The sequence below is a fragment of the Andrographis paniculata genome, unplaced genomic scaffold, assembly GCF_009805555.1.
Source record: "Andrographis paniculata isolate CXL003 unplaced genomic scaffold, ASM980555v1 Contig60END, whole genome shotgun sequence".
In the NCBI taxonomy this organism is placed as follows: Eukaryota; Viridiplantae; Streptophyta; class Magnoliopsida; order Lamiales; family Acanthaceae; genus Andrographis; species Andrographis paniculata.
In genome coordinates, this window is record NW_026137596.1 from 3,745,866 (window position 1) to 3,762,197 (window position 16,332).

The 16,332-nt window shown below is 32.9% G+C and overlaps 4 protein-coding genes across 5 annotated transcripts; 3 read left to right on the top strand and 1 right to left on the bottom strand.

Moving 5' to 3' along the window:
• Positions 1-5,184: 5,184 nt before the first annotated feature.
• LOC127259717 (expansin-A8-like) lies at positions 5,185-7,359 on the top strand. The gene is made up of 3 exons (XM_051287267.1): positions 5,185-5,374; positions 5,922-6,234; positions 6,744-7,359. The coding sequence occupies exons 1-3, from the start codon at positions 5,233-5,235 to the stop codon at positions 7,045-7,047; spliced, it is 759 nt and encodes a 252-aa protein (XP_051143224.1). The 5' UTR covers positions 5,185-5,232; the 3' UTR covers positions 7,048-7,359.
• Positions 7,360-7,512: 153 nt separating this feature from the next.
• On the top strand, positions 7,513-10,304 carry LOC127259253 (uncharacterized). Its single transcript, XM_051286448.1, has 7 exons — positions 7,513-7,843; positions 8,116-8,164; positions 8,781-8,883; positions 8,973-9,068; positions 9,157-9,231; positions 9,524-9,593; positions 10,048-10,304. Exons 1-7 carry the CDS (start codon positions 7,532-7,534, stop codon positions 10,120-10,122), a joined length of 780 nt encoding a protein of 259 aa, XP_051142405.1. The 5' UTR covers positions 7,513-7,531; the 3' UTR covers positions 10,123-10,304.
• Positions 10,305-11,820: 1,516 nt separating this feature from the next.
• Positions 11,821-14,133, top strand: LOC127259545 (superoxide dismutase [Mn], mitochondrial-like). Of its 2 annotated transcripts, none has more exons than XM_051286925.1 (6): positions 11,821-12,190; positions 12,627-12,673; positions 12,765-12,890; positions 13,012-13,068; positions 13,561-13,675; positions 13,861-14,133. In XM_051286925.1, exons 1-5 carry the CDS (start codon positions 11,914-11,916, stop codon positions 13,645-13,647), a joined length of 594 nt encoding a protein of 197 aa, XP_051142882.1. In that variant the 5' UTR covers positions 11,821-11,913; the 3' UTR covers positions 13,648-13,675; positions 13,861-14,133. The 2 variants fall into 2 exon arrangements, with proteins under 2 accessions (XP_051142882.1, XP_051142881.1); XM_051286924.1 differs by having other exon boundaries at positions 11,823-12,190; positions 13,598-13,675.
• A 32-nt stretch (positions 14,134-14,165) lies between these two features.
• On the bottom strand, positions 14,166-16,324 carry LOC127259544 (tRNA (guanine(26)-N(2))-dimethyltransferase). Its single transcript, XM_051286923.1, has 6 exons — positions 15,650-16,324; positions 15,354-15,554; positions 15,192-15,285; positions 14,907-15,116; positions 14,768-14,830; positions 14,166-14,693 (listed from the first exon to the last, which is right to left on the bottom strand). Exons 1-6 carry the CDS (start codon positions 16,204-16,206, stop codon positions 14,571-14,573), a joined length of 1,248 nt encoding a protein of 415 aa, XP_051142880.1. The 5' UTR covers positions 16,207-16,324; the 3' UTR covers positions 14,166-14,570.
• Positions 16,325-16,332: the final 8 nt, after the last annotated feature.

A 16,332-nucleotide genomic window follows, 5' to 3' on the forward strand; every position in this document is an offset into this window, starting at 1 on the left:
TAGGTCGGGCGAATGGCATTTCTGGGACGGTTTAAGGCGTGAGAGGTTTGGGGAGGTTGAAGGAAGTTGTAACACGTGTCAATTGAGGAGAATTTGATGGTCGGTTGACAGCGGTTGCTGTAACCGATCAGACGGCGGTTCAAACCGTTTTCTTCAAAGGCTATTTAAGGATTCAGATTTATTCTGAAAAGGCATCTTCAATCAACTTCAACAAAGCAAAGTCAAATTTGGGGATCACCACTTTAAATTTCAGTCTTTTATTTTCCAGTTTATTTTCTGTACCATACAGTATTTAGAGATTCCTAATCTCAGGCACTAATTAATCAAGTTTAAGGATATTTTCTATATCTTTGAATTTTACTTTATTTTTGTTGAAAAAATACATCAACACATTTGTTTTTGGCTTGGAAAAGCACAATAAATCAATGTGTTTATTTTGTATTTTTTTAATGAAGGTATTTTTATGTTAAATATAAAAAATTATATCAATAATATAAAATTAATATTTTGTGTTGAATTATTAAATTTTAATACGGTCAGACGAAAAAATATTATTTTATCTAACAAAATATCATATATCAAAATATTATTTAAATACAAAACAAACTCTACATATTTAAGTTAAGAGGGAATGAAATATATATACTACTATCATTTAATAGATACTGAACACAAATGAGAATCAACTACAGATTAATGGCATAAGATTTTTAACTTATATTGTGTGTCTTTTCTTTTCTTTCATTTCTTTTATTATTTAATCTTTTATTTTTAATTAAAAATATTATATTGAATATTTAATTTAAACTTTTTTTCTGAAAAAAAAGAGTTGGATATATCCAATAATTTTGATATATCACATTGGTTGGGTGTGTTTACTCGTGGAGTTTTAGTTTTGGATTTTGATTTTGAATAGTAAAATTTTGAATTGAAATAATTATTTGATGTGATATAAATATGTATTGATGTGATATTTTGAATATAAAATTAAATTTTAGTGTAATATAATAAATAAAAAAAATATTTTTTTGATTTGATATTTTTAGAGAATTTTTTTTTACTAGTAAAATCAAAATTAAAATTCTATGTATAAACACACCAAATATAATTAGTATTATTACGGCATCGAAGGTTTGTTTAGTTTTTATTTTGAATTTAAATTTTGATTTATAATATTTTAATATAATATTTTGTAAGAGAATATATATTATAGTAGTATTTTTATTTAAAATCGTGAAAATTAATGTATAGTACGAAGAAATAAAATAAAATTCAGATGAAAAACAAAAATTATTATTCATATGCAAAATTGCAAAAGAAAAAAGAAAATGATAAATACTCGTATATTTGTGTTGTATTTTTGAATGAAAGTATTTTTTTGTTAAGCATAAAAAATGTATCAATAATATAAAAATTAAATATTTTGTGTGAAATTGTTAATTTTTTTTTATTGAATAAAGTATATATTATATATTGTGTTCGTATATGTATATGTATATGTATATGCATTATATTTTTTAATATTTATGAAATTTTGTACCACATAAAAAATATATATATTTGGATGAACTTACAAAAAGTGTTCATCTTTTAATATTAATTATTATATCAAAACACAATACAAATCAAGGAAAAATGACAAAAATACTTTTATTAATTTCTTACAATACTAATTGAAGGATATTTGTACAAACATTTATACAGATATAAATATATTTTTAATGTTAAATACAATAACGTAAAAGGTAAATATAACGTATAGAAACAGACAAATAGAATATTATTTTTTTAGTTTATTTTATAAACTTTTGGTATCTTACAAATGGAACAAATGGAGTATAAAAGAGAAATATTTTCTAATTTATGATAAATTCAATAGTAAAAATATAATAAAAAATACAAATAAACAAATCACAATGACCGGGTTTGTTTAGTTGTAATTTAAATCAATTTGAAATGAAATATTGATTTGAATTTTTGTTTAAATAATATTTTTATTGAAAACTATACGTAATAAATAATATTGATTTTGATTTAAAATTATAAAAACACAAACCCTATATAATAATAATTATTCTTATTTAAATGGCCACATTTGACCTAATAAAAGTGAAGAATCTTAAAGTAATTTATCATATTTTTATTAATAAACTTTGTGAGGGAAAGGATGCAACTAATCTGATCAATAGTTTTAAATTTGACAAATATTATGATCGTTTTTAATTTTTCAAATATATATTTCTAAAATAATAAAATATAAACGTCAACGCGATTATTAATTATATCTACACCGACTGACGCTTTTATAATCCAAGTCAACAAATTTTAATTTTAAAAGTATTATACTATTTCCTAAAATTAAAAGAAGAAAAAAAAAAAAAAAAAAAGTAATAAGGGAAGACTTTTGTTGGTCTAATAGTTAAATATTTACTTTCAAATAGCTTATAGTATAACATTATATATATATATATATATATATATTAAAAAGAGTCTTAATTTAAATTGTAATTCTGCAATTGACTTTAAGGGTGTGTTTGTTCCGAGGTTTAGATTTTGAATTGAGATTTGAATAGTAAAAATTTCGAATTTGAATAGTTGTACGATGTGATATAAATAGGTGTTGATATGATATTTTGAATGTAAAATTGATTTTTAGTTTAATATAAAAAATAAAAAATAGGTATTTGATTTGATGTTTTTGAAAAAAAATAGAATAAATAGTAATTTTAAAATCCAATCCCCAAACAAACACACCCTTATAATAATAATAATAATAATAATAATAATGAATGATGAAAAAGAATCTATTTTAAGCGGTAATATACAAAATATACATCCTAAATAGTGATTTGTCTGGTTTCATTTTAATTTGAGTTTTTGATATAATGCTTTGTTAGAAAAAAAATAAAAAAAAATATATATATAGATATATTAATATATTTTTGTTGATAATATTGCAAATTAAATGGTACAAATTTTGATTTAAAACCAAAGAAATATACAATTGAACTCAGTATGAGATGTATGTCATCAACATAATATATACTCTCTCCATCATGCAAATGTGTGCTCATTTGATCGGATACGAGTTTTAATAAAAGTGAATAATAATAATTACTTTTTCCTTCTATAGTAAAAAAAATAATAATATTTTTTTACTTAAAAAGACAACGAGAATATTTTTCAATGACAACCCAAAAAGAAAAGTGAATATAAATTTGAATGAGGAAGTGAGTATAATATATATGATATAAACAAACAATACATAAATTATAAGCAAATAAGGGTCTGTATCTTTGGTTTAGTCTAAGAATATTTAATTTAGGTTTTGTATTTAAATAACATTTGATTAAATATTTTGTTTGAAAAAATATATATTTTAAAAAAAAATACATAATTCAAATAGTAAAATTTGAAAAATATTAAACAGAATAACATTGTGTTTGTTCGTTAATGTTTGCAACAAGACATATTTCGTTCGTTAAAAAATTTTATTGTTTGAGTTCATATTTGATTCGAATAAACTCGTTTGTACTCGTTTAGATAAATATAATATTTTATTTAATTTTTACTTCATATATAATATTGTATTTATTTATTTTTAATTAAAAAATTTATATATTCATTTTTTAGCAAATGTTCACAAACAAAGTTCAATTTTATTTAGGGTAAACTGTTTTTTTAGTCTCGTGACTGACCCCCTTATCATTTTAGTCCCGTAAGTGGAGCCTGTCGCAAACTAGTCCCATAAGTGAAAAATTTTCGCTGTTTTAGTCCTCCGGCGCCGGAGACGCCCGCGTGGCTCGCCGGAGGTGACGTGTCCGACAGGTGTTCCGCCAGGTCAGCGACACCTGGCGGACACGTGGATTTATTTATTTTTTCAATTTTTTTATTTTTTAAAATTAAATCAAATTAAAAAATTAAAAATATATAAATAAAATTAAAAATAAGTTTTCTTTAAAAAAAATTTAAAAAAATTAAAAAAATTTAAAAAAATCCACGTGTCCGCCAGGTCAGCGACACGTCACCTCCGGCGAGCCACGCGGGCGTCTCCGGCGCCGTAGGACTAAAACAGCGAAAAATTTTCACTTATGGGACTAGTTTGCGACAGGCTCCACTTACGGGACTAAAATGATAAGGGGGTCTAGTTACGGAACTAAAAAAACAGTTTACCATTTTATTTATATTGTTCGATTTGATTTGTTTATGTTCTTAAACCAAATCGAATCAAGCCAAATTCATAAACAGCTTCATTTGACTACTAGGTTTACCCATAGAAAACAGAGTTATGGATTCAAACTCCACACTTTTAGATCTTGTTTGTTACACACAGTTCGCCTAATATAACTTGGCTTATAGAACATAATTTGTAAGCTATTAAGCTCGACCGAAAATTTACCGAAACACACATAAAAAATAAAGGCTGCGAATTTAGTTGTTTTAAATATATATATGGTTTTAGAACAGAGGGTGCGGAGTAGATATGCATGTGGAGTGTGAGGTCAAGAAAATTAAAATTAATTATTACTATCTGCGTTCCACAATGCGTGTTTTGGTCACCGTAGACACTGAAATTTAAAATAAGTATAATTAGTAGATAATCAATAATGTGTCAGTGAAAATAATTAATTTATAATATAAATTATTATAGATTAAAATTAAAATAACTAATTAGTTTCATTAAAATTTAAAAAAATTTAAATTAAAAAATTTAAAAGAAGATGAAAATGGATAATCATTTTTTTAAGAAAAAGAAAGTGAAATGAGATGTGTGAATAAAAACGGCAACAGACATGATAAATAGGACGGAAGAAGTATTTTTCTTTTATAGGAAGAAAACAAAAATTAAATTAAAAGAACAGTTGGTAGTTCAAGTTCAGACAAAACCACGTGCAAGATTGTCTTAAAAACTGACTAGACTTCATTGGTGTCTCCCAGTTTATATTATTTATAATAATAAATTAAAATGTCATATTTAAATATAAAACAACCAAAAACAATTTAAAATAAAAGTAAAGACAACTTTATTATTCAATTAGTATTATTATTAATTACAAAGTATTATTTTATTTTCTTGTTCGTGGCTCACTTGTCATTTTCTTGCATCGTGATTTCTTCATTCCATGCCCTATATAATGAACCCCTTCCTTCTTCCCATTTTGTACCAATTTCTCAATACTCAAAATAAAAACCCTTTCCATCTTCATCTACATTTCTTTTTTTCTTTCATCAATGGAAACCTCTCAACTTTCCATGGCTACACTACTTTTATTAGCGATTTTCTGGTTCCGACGATCGGTTGGCGCCGATTACGGAGGATGGGAGACCGCTCACGCAACTTTCTACGGTGGCGCCGATGCTTCCGGCACAATGGGTGAGCGCAAATTGCAATACTCCTATTTTTTTTTTTTTTATTATAAAATTAAAATTACAATCGTCTTACAACTTTTGTTGATTTTGGTTATATATCGTGCTGTTTTTTGGATAAATAATATTAAAATTTTGAAAATTAATTTTTGAATGAATGAAACCCAGATTCAAATTTTATTACTTTCAACATCTTTTAACAAGTCATCTATTTTTTTTTATTTTGATCTCTTCCCTAACAAAGTATATATATATATTTTTTATAACTCCTATCTACATATCAAGTCATCTACTATCTATCTAACACTACAAATGTCTTTATAATTTACGATATATTATACAAATGTAATTAACTTTATATCACACAATACTAATAAATTTATTTTAGTCACTTCTATCTTATTCTTACTACATATCAATATAATATTAATATACTTTAAACTCCGTGTAAAAAATAAACGGATATTTACTTACGAGACGTATGAAGTATATTGGTAAAAAAAAAAAATTTAAACATTGAAGAATGTAACATGTGACACCGACATGTTGAGCAGGAGGTGCATGTGGCTACGGCAATTTGTTGAGCCAAGGCTACGGTACAAATACCGCAGCACTAAGTACCGCTTTGTTCAACAATGGGTTAACATGCGGAGCATGCTACGAGCTCATGTGCTCGGGTGATGCTAAATGGTGCCTCCCGGGCACAATCAAGGTTACTGCCACCAACTTCTGTCCGCCCAACCCCTCCCTCGCCAATGACGACGGTGGGTGGTGTAATCCGCCTCTTCAACATTTTGATTTAGCTCAACCGGCTTATTTGCAAATCGCTCAATACAAAGCCGGAATCGTTCCGGTTTCCTTTAGAAGGTAACTCATATATATTTATATATATATATATTTTTTTTCAAAATACTACTATTATTTTTAATTTTGATATTTTAAAATTTTGTAATTTTTACATATAATTTTTTCGCTTCAGTTTGTGTGCTAATCGAGTCAACTCAACTGATTTAACCCAATTAATATATATATACAACACAGACATATATAAATGATAATATATGCTTATACAATATTTAGTGTAATATATTTTAGATTTCCATAGTATTAAACATATGTATATAACACAATATGATATATAAACTGTAAAATATATATTTTTATCTATATGAAATATATGTTGTTTGTATTGGATATATATGTCCTTTTACACCTAAACTGCTGTCAAAATTTTCTTTCTTATCTATCTAAAAGTAATTTATAAAACTATCATAAATAAAAGATAATAATAAAATTACATATAAAAACAATATACATTTCTTTTTATTCTAGTTGGTTAATTAATATTTATATTATAAATATTTGTTGATAATTAGGGTGTCTTGCGAAAAGAAGGGAGGGATAAGGTTTACTATCAATGGCCACTCTTATTTCAATCTCGTACTGATCTCCAATGTTGGTGGGTCCGGAGACGTACACTCGGTCTCGATCAAGGGGTCGGACACCGAATGGCAACAAATGTCGCAGAATTGGGGCCAAAATTGGCAGAGCAACAACAAGCTCGACGGTCAGAGCCTATCGTTTAAGGTGACGACTAGCGATGGCCGAACTATTACCAGCATCAATGTCGCCCCGGCCGGCTGGCAATTCGGACAAACCTTTGAAGGTGGACAGTTCTAAGGATGTCCGAAAATATTTTCGCTTTTTTTTTTTTTTTTTTTAAATTTTTTTTTTCCCCTATGACATAAGAAGGCCAGAGGAGCTGTGGTGGCAAGTATTGCACCCGCTCGTGCCCTGAAATAATGCATACATACGTATTTTTATTTTTATACGTATGTAGTTCTGTATGTATGTACGTAGCGATGAGGTTGTAGGATTTTATTTTTTTTCTACTGTCGTGACTAATATTGGATAAAGTCACTGAGAATATAATTTCGTTTTGTACGTTTGTTGATTTGAAGAATAATTTCTGATTTAGGTAAAATAATTGAATTTGAGGATGATTTGTTGGGTGTTATTATTGTGATGGATTTTATTTACTTTAAATTTAACGAAAAAGTGCAGGGGCATATATGTAAATTTACCTTAATTTCGTCGTTTTCTGATATTATATAAAATGAAAAATAAAATAAAATGAATGGAAAGGGCAGTGTCGAAGTGGGTGATGAGTTCACTGTGCAATCGAATCATTCGCAATTTCTCCGGTCAATTCGTACCCAATTTGCGCCGAACTAGAGAATTCCTGAAGAGGAATTATCGTGGGGCTGTTTCAATTGATACTCTGTACGGGTCGAATTCCGTTGTTTCGGGCCGGAGGATCAGTTTCGGAGTCGGATCGAAGGTAGTCGCTAGGTTTTCCGGGATGTCAAGCGGCGGCGCCGGCGAGGTGGAGTTTCAGCTATCTCCTTCGAGTGTTCTCAAGATTCAGAAAGGAGACATAACTCGGTGGTCCGTGGATGGCTCCTCCGATGCTATTGTAATAGTTTCCCCCTCTTTCGCTGCGTAGTAGTGTGGAATTTTCATTTCCGAGTAATTAGGGTTTCACTTCACCGAAATTCTGATAACTGAAATGGATTGGCGTTCAACTTAGGATCAATACTGATGTAAACACCGCTTCGATCAATTAATTTTAGCAGTTTCTTTCCGGATTTTAAATTATCTCGTAATAATTTCAGTGGTCCACATAATGCATTATCAAATCGTTTTGTGCTGAGTTTCTGTTCATTTATATGTGTGATTCCTTTGTAGGTCAATCCAGCCAATGAACGGATGCTTGGAGGTGGTGGTGCAGATGGAGGTGATTGTCATATTCTCAATTTTCTTTAATATATTGCATAGAGTGTGTTTGGGGTGAATTAAAAGGAATTGTGTAGGTAATATAAAAATAGTTAATGTGTGTAATATATAAATTTTTTTTTGGAAAAATATGTATTTCTTTTTTAGGAATACACAAAATGTTTAATTTATTGGATAAAATTTTCATTTTTGACAGCATAAAGTCTAGATAGAATACCAGTTATGTCCAAAAATAACAAGAAATAAGAATCACAAACGAACTCAGAAATTCTTTAATAATAAAGAGAAATAAATAGATAACGTTGACATCTTTTTTCTGGTTTTGTTTAGAATTTAAGTAAATTTTCTCTTACAAAATTTTAAGAATCTTGCGTCTCTTATGCTATTATATTGATAATCTTGTTGCCTAAAAATAAACATAGCTGTCTATTAATTAACATAATTGATGTTGATGACTTGTTTTAAGTTCTTATCTAAAAAATTAAGGCGTGTGTTAGTGTTCAAAAGCCATGTCATATAGACACATGATTCTTAGTGGTCGTTACTTTTGATTTAGCTTACCCTTATATGATTAATATGATTCATGATTATTTACCTTATTTCATTTTTCTATCCAGCCATCCATCGAGCTGCCGGTCCAGAATTACTTGCGGCATGCTATAAGGTCCCAGAAGTGAAACCTGGAGTCCGATGCCCGACAGGAGAAGCTAGGATTACACCGTACGTGCTTTTAATGAAACAATAAATGCCTCATACTTTTGGTTGCCACTGACATTGTCATAAATTGAGGGCCTGTTTGATATGCGTAGAGGGTTCCAATTGCCGGCTTCTCATGTTATCCATACCGTAGGACCTATTTATAGCATGGATGCAAACCCGGAGGCGTCTTTGAGAAATGCTTACAAGTACGTACTTAAACTTTACGTAATTCCTCCTCATATATGTTTTAATGGTGTATTAATTTAATTTTTTCTGGTCTTGTGTGTGTTACAGAAACAGTTTGGCTGTTGCAAATGACAGCAACATCAAGTATATTGCATTTACTGCAATATCATGTGGCGTCTATGGGTATGTAGATGTTATGTTGTTTTTATGAAGCTAATTAGTCGAATTCTTGTGTTACCGATTGAAATAAACAATTAACTACAAAGAATTATGTTATGCACCTTTTTTCTTGTTTTTTCTGTTTCAGAAGTAAATACTTTTTTGACTTTTCGATTCTTCTAATTATAGGGAAGGAACTACATTACCGAACCATCAATTTAAGAAGAAAATCGACTGATTGTTATTTGATTTTTCTTAGTTTGTGTAGGTTTTTGAACTCTTAACGATATTTCTGACTCATTCTCTGTGGTTTCAGATACCCTTTCGACAAAGCTGCCTCTGTGGCCATCTCCACTGTCAAAGAATTCGCAGAAGACTTAAAGGAGGTAAGTTCTTGTTGGAATGCTTAGTTTTTTGTTGCAATCTGAATTCAACATCTATCGAATCGTATGTTGTGTGAGACCACTGCTGACATTTGAATCATTCCATATGCAATTATCTGATTTTGTGATTGTCGTCAATGGTGGAGCATGGTTACTGATTTTTGCCTAAGTAACATATATTCAAATTATACAATACAGTTTTTTCATGTTTCATGGTTACCTGCAGTCATTTTACACTGTAGAAATATTTTGTGATCATCTCTAAAAAAGTGGCAGCAATCTCCATTCTCACACCTAAGTTCTTACCTAAACTGCAATTTCTTCTTTAGTGTATGAAAATCATAGATGAGATCGCGTACAGGATCTCAGATTTTCGGATTTATAGCTAAATTCTTCATTAATGAATGAAATCATATACGTGGTCTCAACTCGACACCTCTTTTACAATGTGTTTCAGGTGCACTTTGTTCTCTTCTCGGATGACATTTACGATGTGTGGGTTGGAAAGGCCAACGAGCTGCTACGGGTATGATAAACCATCTGCCATTTTCAGGTATAGGTTCCTTAATACGTTGCTGCTGGGATGGTAATAAATGACATTGCTGCAATCTGTTTGTGTCCTATATTTGGGAAAATCCATTCATAAATTTGAAATAAAAATGGCACAAAACAGAGGAGTGATTACGATTATTGACATCTCTTTGTTATTGACAATGAGAATGCAGAAATTAATTGCCCAATGAAGTTTTCAACTAAGGTTGCTTGGATTCATCCCTTCTAATAATATAAAAAATCGAAGGGCTTGTTTTAGATAAGTTTTTAGAAGAGTATTTGGTGACGACGGTATTATTATTATTATTATTATTATTATTATTCCCTCTCTTCCACGGGCGTGTCAATTCGTATTTTTGGGCCGTGTTCGTGTCGGGTCGAGCCATGGGGTAACAAAAAAACTGTCAACCCGAACTCGAAATTTGACCTGAAACCTTAGACCCGAATACGACACGAAGTTTTTCCGATCGGGTTCAGGTTGACCTTATTTTGTTTCAAGTCACCCGAAATCAGACACGAATCCGACTCGAAAACTTTAAAGATTTATTTTTCGGGTCAACCCGAAACACAAAATCTGAAACCTGACTTGTTTTTTACATTTCGGATTATCAGGTTAATTCGAAATCCGACATGAACATGATACAAATTTTTTCGTTTCGGGTTTGAGTTAATCCAATTTTTTGCAGATCTGAAATACCAAATCTAAACCTGAAAAATTTCAGGTCCAACATATTCGATTTTTCGGACCATGTTTAATTTTGAGATCCCTACTCTCCCACGGGTTAATAGGTTCAAACTAAGTGCCTTTGTTAAGGCTAAAAATAAAAATATATTATTTTTTTTTATAAAATAGTATGTCAAAATATTAATTGAACATAAATTTAAATTAATCCTTTATTTCAAATTAATTTTAAATTATTATATATTATATTGAAAATAGAAAAGAAATATTAAATGTAATATTACTAAAAACAAAATTTTGATGCCAAGAAAGGGTTTGTTCCATTTTCTTGTCATTAATGGTTTGTAATATACTTTTATGTATATACATTTGATCTAATTATTTTATAAATAAATATATTTTCTATAAAATTATATTTATATTAAGATAGTAAATTTTAAATTGTTTAAACATATATTTTAATTTTCACAACAAATTCAAGCATTAAAAATCATCTCAAGTATTTTGAAGACAAAAAGGGTTTGTTATGTGACTATAACAAAAAATGTTTGTTTGAAAAAATGTATTTATGGATAAATGTAATTTTGACCAAAAGAACACACTCAAATGTCTTATTTAGAATAGTGTGTTTGTTTGTGGGGGGTTTAAACTTGAGTTTTTAATAATGAAATGTTATTTGAAATAGTATGTAAAATTAAGTTTTAGCTAAATATATTAAATAAAAATATATGTTTAATTTAATATTTTTTGAAAAGAAATTGAAATAATAAAATTAAAATTAAAATTCCACAAATATGTGAAAAAGTATTTGTAATATGTCCATTAAGATATGATTTGTGATCGTTAAGTTGAATTCAAATTTCCATAAATGGTCGGAAAATCGTATATGTGTTTAATAAAAATTGATTCCTTTTTTAAGAAATGAATATTAATAGTAATCTGAAATTGTAGATAAAGACATATATGAATAAAATTTTGCTATAAATAAAATTCAAAGCGAGCTGTGTTGAGCTCATTCATCGTCTATTTACACTTGTCTGTCTCTCTACGGTTCTCCTTCCTGCCCTGCTCGCTCGCACCGACTCGCCAATGGCTCTCCGAACCCTAATCGCCAGAAGGATCATCAAGGCACCGTCTCTTGGATTGCGCGGTCTGCAGACGTTTTCGCTCCCCGATCTTCCGTACGACTATGGCGCCCTAGAGCCTGCCATCAGCGCCGAAATCATGCAACTCCACCACCAGAAGCACCACCAGACCTACATCACTAATTACAACAAAGCTTTGGAGCAGCTCGACGATGCAATCAATAAGGGGGACGCTTCTACCACGGTTAAGCTGCAGAGTGCCATCAAATTTAATGGCGGAGGTACAGAAACTGAAATTAATATTCAATTCAGTTTTTACTTGGTACTTTGTATTCTCAGTTTGGGAGATGGATTGGATTTAGCTTCGTAGTATAAAGCTTAACTGTGCAAGTATTGGAATGTGCAGTTTTAAAGTTAATATGATTCTATTCGAGTTATTTTTGAGCTATCATTAATAGGCTTGGAAATTCATGAAATAAATTGTGGAACTCTGTTATTGGGGAACGCTTTTCTTATGCTGTAATGATGGATAGTGTTTGAATTGGCCTGAGGAAAATTGTGTCGAGTATTTGAAGCTAGAAACATCTACCTTTGTCCGAAGGCTTTAGATTCATGGAGGACAAAAGGTTTCCAGAGAAATTTTGCAGAATCTAGTTGTGATCCTTGTGCTTCATTTGGTTAAACTTGTTGATTTGCATAAGATCTTGTTTCTATCAGGTCATGTCAATCACTCAATCTTTTGGAAGAATCTTGCTCCGGTGAAGGTATGTTCACTGCCTAATGATCTACTGTATCATAATTATTTTCTTTGTTTTGGGAATTAATCGAGATGTAAGATCTAAAATCTCATCATAGGAAGGTGGAGGTGAGCCTCCGCAGGGTTCCTTAGCTGGAGCCATTGACAATCAGTTTGGCTCATTGGAAGCTCTAATCAAGAAGGTGAATGCTGAAGGTGCTGCTTTGCAGGGTTCAGGATGGGTGGTATGTTTATTATTTTCGGTTATAATTGTCGTGTTTTCACAATGGTTATTTCACAAATGGAAATTACAACCTGTAATTCTCCACTTCTTTTAACTCGAATAAATTTTTTGTGATGGTACAGTGGCTTGGTCTGAACAAGGAACTGAAGCATTTAGTAGTTGAGACCACTGCAAATCAGGTAAATAATCTGAATTATGTTGGTAGTTGGCAATGTATCTCCGCGTCGATGCTATAGTCCAAGATAGTGGATTTTTTGTGTAGAACTGAATCTTGAGTCAGCCGAAGCTCTTCATATGATTTGTGGATGTCTACATGGAAACATATGAGATGTTGAAGAGAAGCAGACACCCTTTTTGGGTGGTTGATTAACTATTTTAACTTTAGTGTTGATATATATTCCAATTTCTAAATGCGGATTTTTGGGAAAAATGTCAAAATGATTATGATGAGTGTTCATCGAGGGAAAGTTTTTTCGCGGGGGAGATTGTTGTCGCCTTCTAGATTGACCATACATTATTGTAATGAAGTTGGAAGTTGAAATTTCATTTTCCTGAAATTTGAAACCTTGATGCCAATGTATGATAACATTTTATAGATTATATATGAGTCCTAAATCAAAATATTTAGTTATGGTAAGAATCTGTAACTCATTAAGATGGAATATGTACAGTTCTCGAACCGGTGCCGACTCCCATTTCATTTTTCAGGATCCACTAGTGACGAAAGCACCGAGCTTGGTTCCTCTGCTTGGTATTGATGTGTGGGAGCATGCCTACTATTTACAGGTGTTTTCCCTGCATCAAATTTTCTTTAATTTTATAGATATACTCGAAATTAGATAAGCATTTGCAATATCCTTCTCTATTTTCAATCTGCTTGCAGCATATCAGTGTGCTTTGTATATTGCATTTTACCCAAAAGTCTCCGACTTCTAACACCGCTATGTAAATGTTGCTTCTCAATTCTGCAGTACAAAAATGTCAAACCGGACTACCTGAATCACATATGGTCGGTAATGAACTGGAAATATGCTGGCGAAGTTTACGACCAGGAGTCATCTTGATTCAACGAATGTCTGGAGTCGCTGTCACGGCAATCTGAAAAGCTATTTGCAGTCTATGTTCTGTGTATCCGTTACTGAGATGTGAAATAAAACGACGAGGACACTCAGGCAAGCCTTTCTGTTAGTTAACTCTTTGCCTGTCAGTTGTTCGATATGCAAATAAATGAATTCTTTTCAGCATTGCCAATCCACCATAGCTCTTAAGCGCGTCATGATGCATGCAGTGGTGTGTGTTTTTTTTTTTACTTTTTTACGTTAGGCTCGATGAACCAACATAGTCTTGCTCTTAGCTCTTGTTAGTCGAGTGGGCTCGAGATCTGATTATTGAGCCTAGACCTCGAAACCGTCGACACCTATAGTAATACAACTTTTATATTCATAGTTTATCTGAACTTTTTCTACTCGAATTGTTCTTTTCTATTGTGTATTTTGCCAAAAATTTGAAGTTTATATCGAACAACACGAACTTGTGTTCAGATCAGGCGTTATGCCGGAGAGTCCAATGTTGCTGTATGTATGTATATTAATACGTTATGTCAATCAGATCTAAAGAATTACAAAATCTGTAATGGATTAGAAAAAGATCTTTGTACATGGTAGAGCTAAGTTATTGGGATCTACAAATGGCCTCCTGATGAAATCTGTTGTAGCTCCTTCACGAGGCGCACGCAATCCACCATAGGACAGTTTGTCTTGACTGCATTCGCGTGTATGTGCGACCTGCAGGCCGCATACTGTTCCTGCAACCCGATCCAGCATAATGAAATCGGATCGATAGTTATGATATACATCAGGGACTTAGATAAAGAGTCACCTTGTGGAGGGCTCGCAGCAGTGTATCCAGTCGAGGTGAATTGACCTTCGCCCGGCTCGCTATCTGCCATAGAGAAAAGTTACTCTGTCGATTGCACAGGTACGCTATCTCTCATGAATTATCATCATAATAACAATACCTCGTCGATTTTGATGTATCCAAATGGTAATGCAGGATCGCTCTCGTCAATCATCGCTTTCAGCAGGGCTCGAAGATGTTTCCCCGATGATGTCCCGTTGCCCGTCCAACCCCATTGCTCGGCCAAGTCCTGCATTTCGCCAAGAAATGATGCGCTGTGAAGAGGTCCCGTCCAGAGTGGCCCGGAAACAACAACCGAACCCGAAGGAACCTGAAATCGAAACAAAGATCACAGACATCAGAACTTCACAGTTCACATAAAAAGTTTCGGTTTTTCGCACTCGACCTCAGCACAAGAACAACCCGTTACACCCAAGTCATCCCACGACACCGTCCGCGAATTCCCACACCGGCTGCAGTAGCTGATGAACCGATAATGCCTGCAACGAAGAAGATCGCCGTTGCATCACAAATGCGACATTGAGATCGACGAAGAAACCTTCGATACCTGGTAATACCGAACTTGCCGCGCTTCACTTGAAGCAGCACCCGGAACACGGGGCCGTGGTACGAGTAGTAGGAGAAGAGCGGCACGACGTGATAGCCCAACACGGCGGCCTCCCTCACCGCCCCGCCTATCAGCATTCGCAATCCGACCTCGTTCGAATACGGCACGTGCTTAACGTATGCTCCGTAGGCAGCCAGAGTACTAACAGTGAAGCAAAAGGTATAAACACTACTTCAGCATTGCACATAGATGAATTCAATACGAACAACAATGGCGATGCTAGAATTCAGACTTACTGCTGGGGGCGATGGCCGCCGGAGGAGTAACCGTCGGTGGAAGTGACGTAGAGAAGTCCGTCGAGCTTCACGGCGAGCATGGCAGCTCTGAGGTAACACGACTCGCTCCCGAACGAGTCGACGTCGATTAAATCGAAGTAATTCCTCTCCAGGTAACACTCCGTTAAGATGCGAGTGGCGTCGGCGTGCTTGACCTCCCACCGGCCGCTCGCGGCGGCGCCGGCGGCGGCGTTTGAGAGATTGGAGGAGATAACGCCGCCGCAGTCAGGATTGGCGTCGTTGGCGAGCACGAAGTCGGCGTCGGCTTCGGTGAGGTAGCGGAGAGAGCGGATTCCGCAGCCGGACATTGCGTCGAGCACCTTGAGGACGTTGTTGGACTTTTTGTACACGGCTGCGGCGAGGACGCCGAGGTCGCGGCCGGTGGAGCTCTCGCGGCGGAAGAAGGTGTCGCCGGCGTCGAAGGAGACGCCTCTTTCCGATTGGGTGCAGCATTTGGGATTAGGGTTTATGGATTTGGGGGAAAGGCACGTGCAAGGCACGGACAGGAGATAAACCATTTCGGTATGTTTTAAGATTGATAGTGCGCGCCATAGAGCGTCTCACTCTTTTATTTAATTCTTCCAAAATTAAATATCGAAATTGAACCAAATAATTCAATAAATACTGATTTTATTACAAAAATT

What these genes read in the sequence shown, in the direction of transcription:
- LOC127259545 (XM_051286924.1), top strand. Translation starts at nt 11,914, where the DNA reads ATGGCTCTCCGAACCCTAATCGCCAGAAGGATCATCAAGGCACCGTCT. An exon ending in TGCAGGGTTCAGGATGGGTG is followed by an intron (nt 12,891 to 13,011) that starts GTATGTTTATTA and finishes GTGATGGTACAG; the next exon opens with TGGCTTGGTCTGAACAAGGA. An exon ending in TTGAGACCACTGCAAATCAG is followed by an intron (nt 13,069 to 13,597) that starts GTAAATAATCTG and finishes TTCATTTTTCAG; the next exon opens with GATCCACTAGTGACGAAAGC.
- LOC127259717 (XM_051287267.1), top strand. Translation starts at nt 5,233, where the DNA reads ATGGAAACCTCTCAACTTTCCATGGCTACACTACTTTTATTAGCGATT. An exon ending in CGATGCTTCCGGCACAATGG is followed by an intron (nt 5,375 to 5,921) that starts GTGAGCGCAAAT and finishes CATGTTGAGCAG; the next exon opens with GAGGTGCATGTGGCTACGGC. An exon ending in GTTCCGGTTTCCTTTAGAAG is followed by an intron (nt 6,235 to 6,743) that starts GTAACTCATATA and finishes GTTGATAATTAG; the next exon opens with GGTGTCTTGCGAAAAGAAGG.
- LOC127259253 (XM_051286448.1), top strand. Translation starts at nt 7,532, where the DNA reads ATGAGTTCACTGTGCAATCGAATCATTCGCAATTTCTCCGGTCAATTC. An exon ending in AGGTGGTGGTGCAGATGGAG is followed by an intron (nt 8,165 to 8,780) that starts GTGATTGTCATA and finishes TTTTCTATCCAG; the next exon opens with CCATCCATCGAGCTGCCGGT. An exon ending in TCTTTGAGAAATGCTTACAA is followed by an intron (nt 9,069 to 9,156) that starts GTACGTACTTAA and finishes TGTGTGTTACAG; the next exon opens with AAACAGTTTGGCTGTTGCAA.
- LOC127259544 (XM_051286923.1), bottom strand. Translation starts at nt 16,206, where the DNA reads ATGGTTTATCTCCTGTCCGTGCCTTGCACGTGCCTTTCCCCCAAATCC. An exon ending in GGCGGCCATCGCCCCCAGCA is followed by an intron (nt 15,555 to 15,649) that starts GTAAGTCTGAAT and finishes CTTCACTGTTAG; the next exon opens with TACTCTGGCTGCCTACGGAG. An exon ending in GATACATCAAAATCGACGAG is followed by an intron (nt 14,831 to 14,906) that starts GTATTGTTATTA and finishes TCTCTATGGCAG; the next exon opens with ATAGCGAGCCGGGCGAAGGT.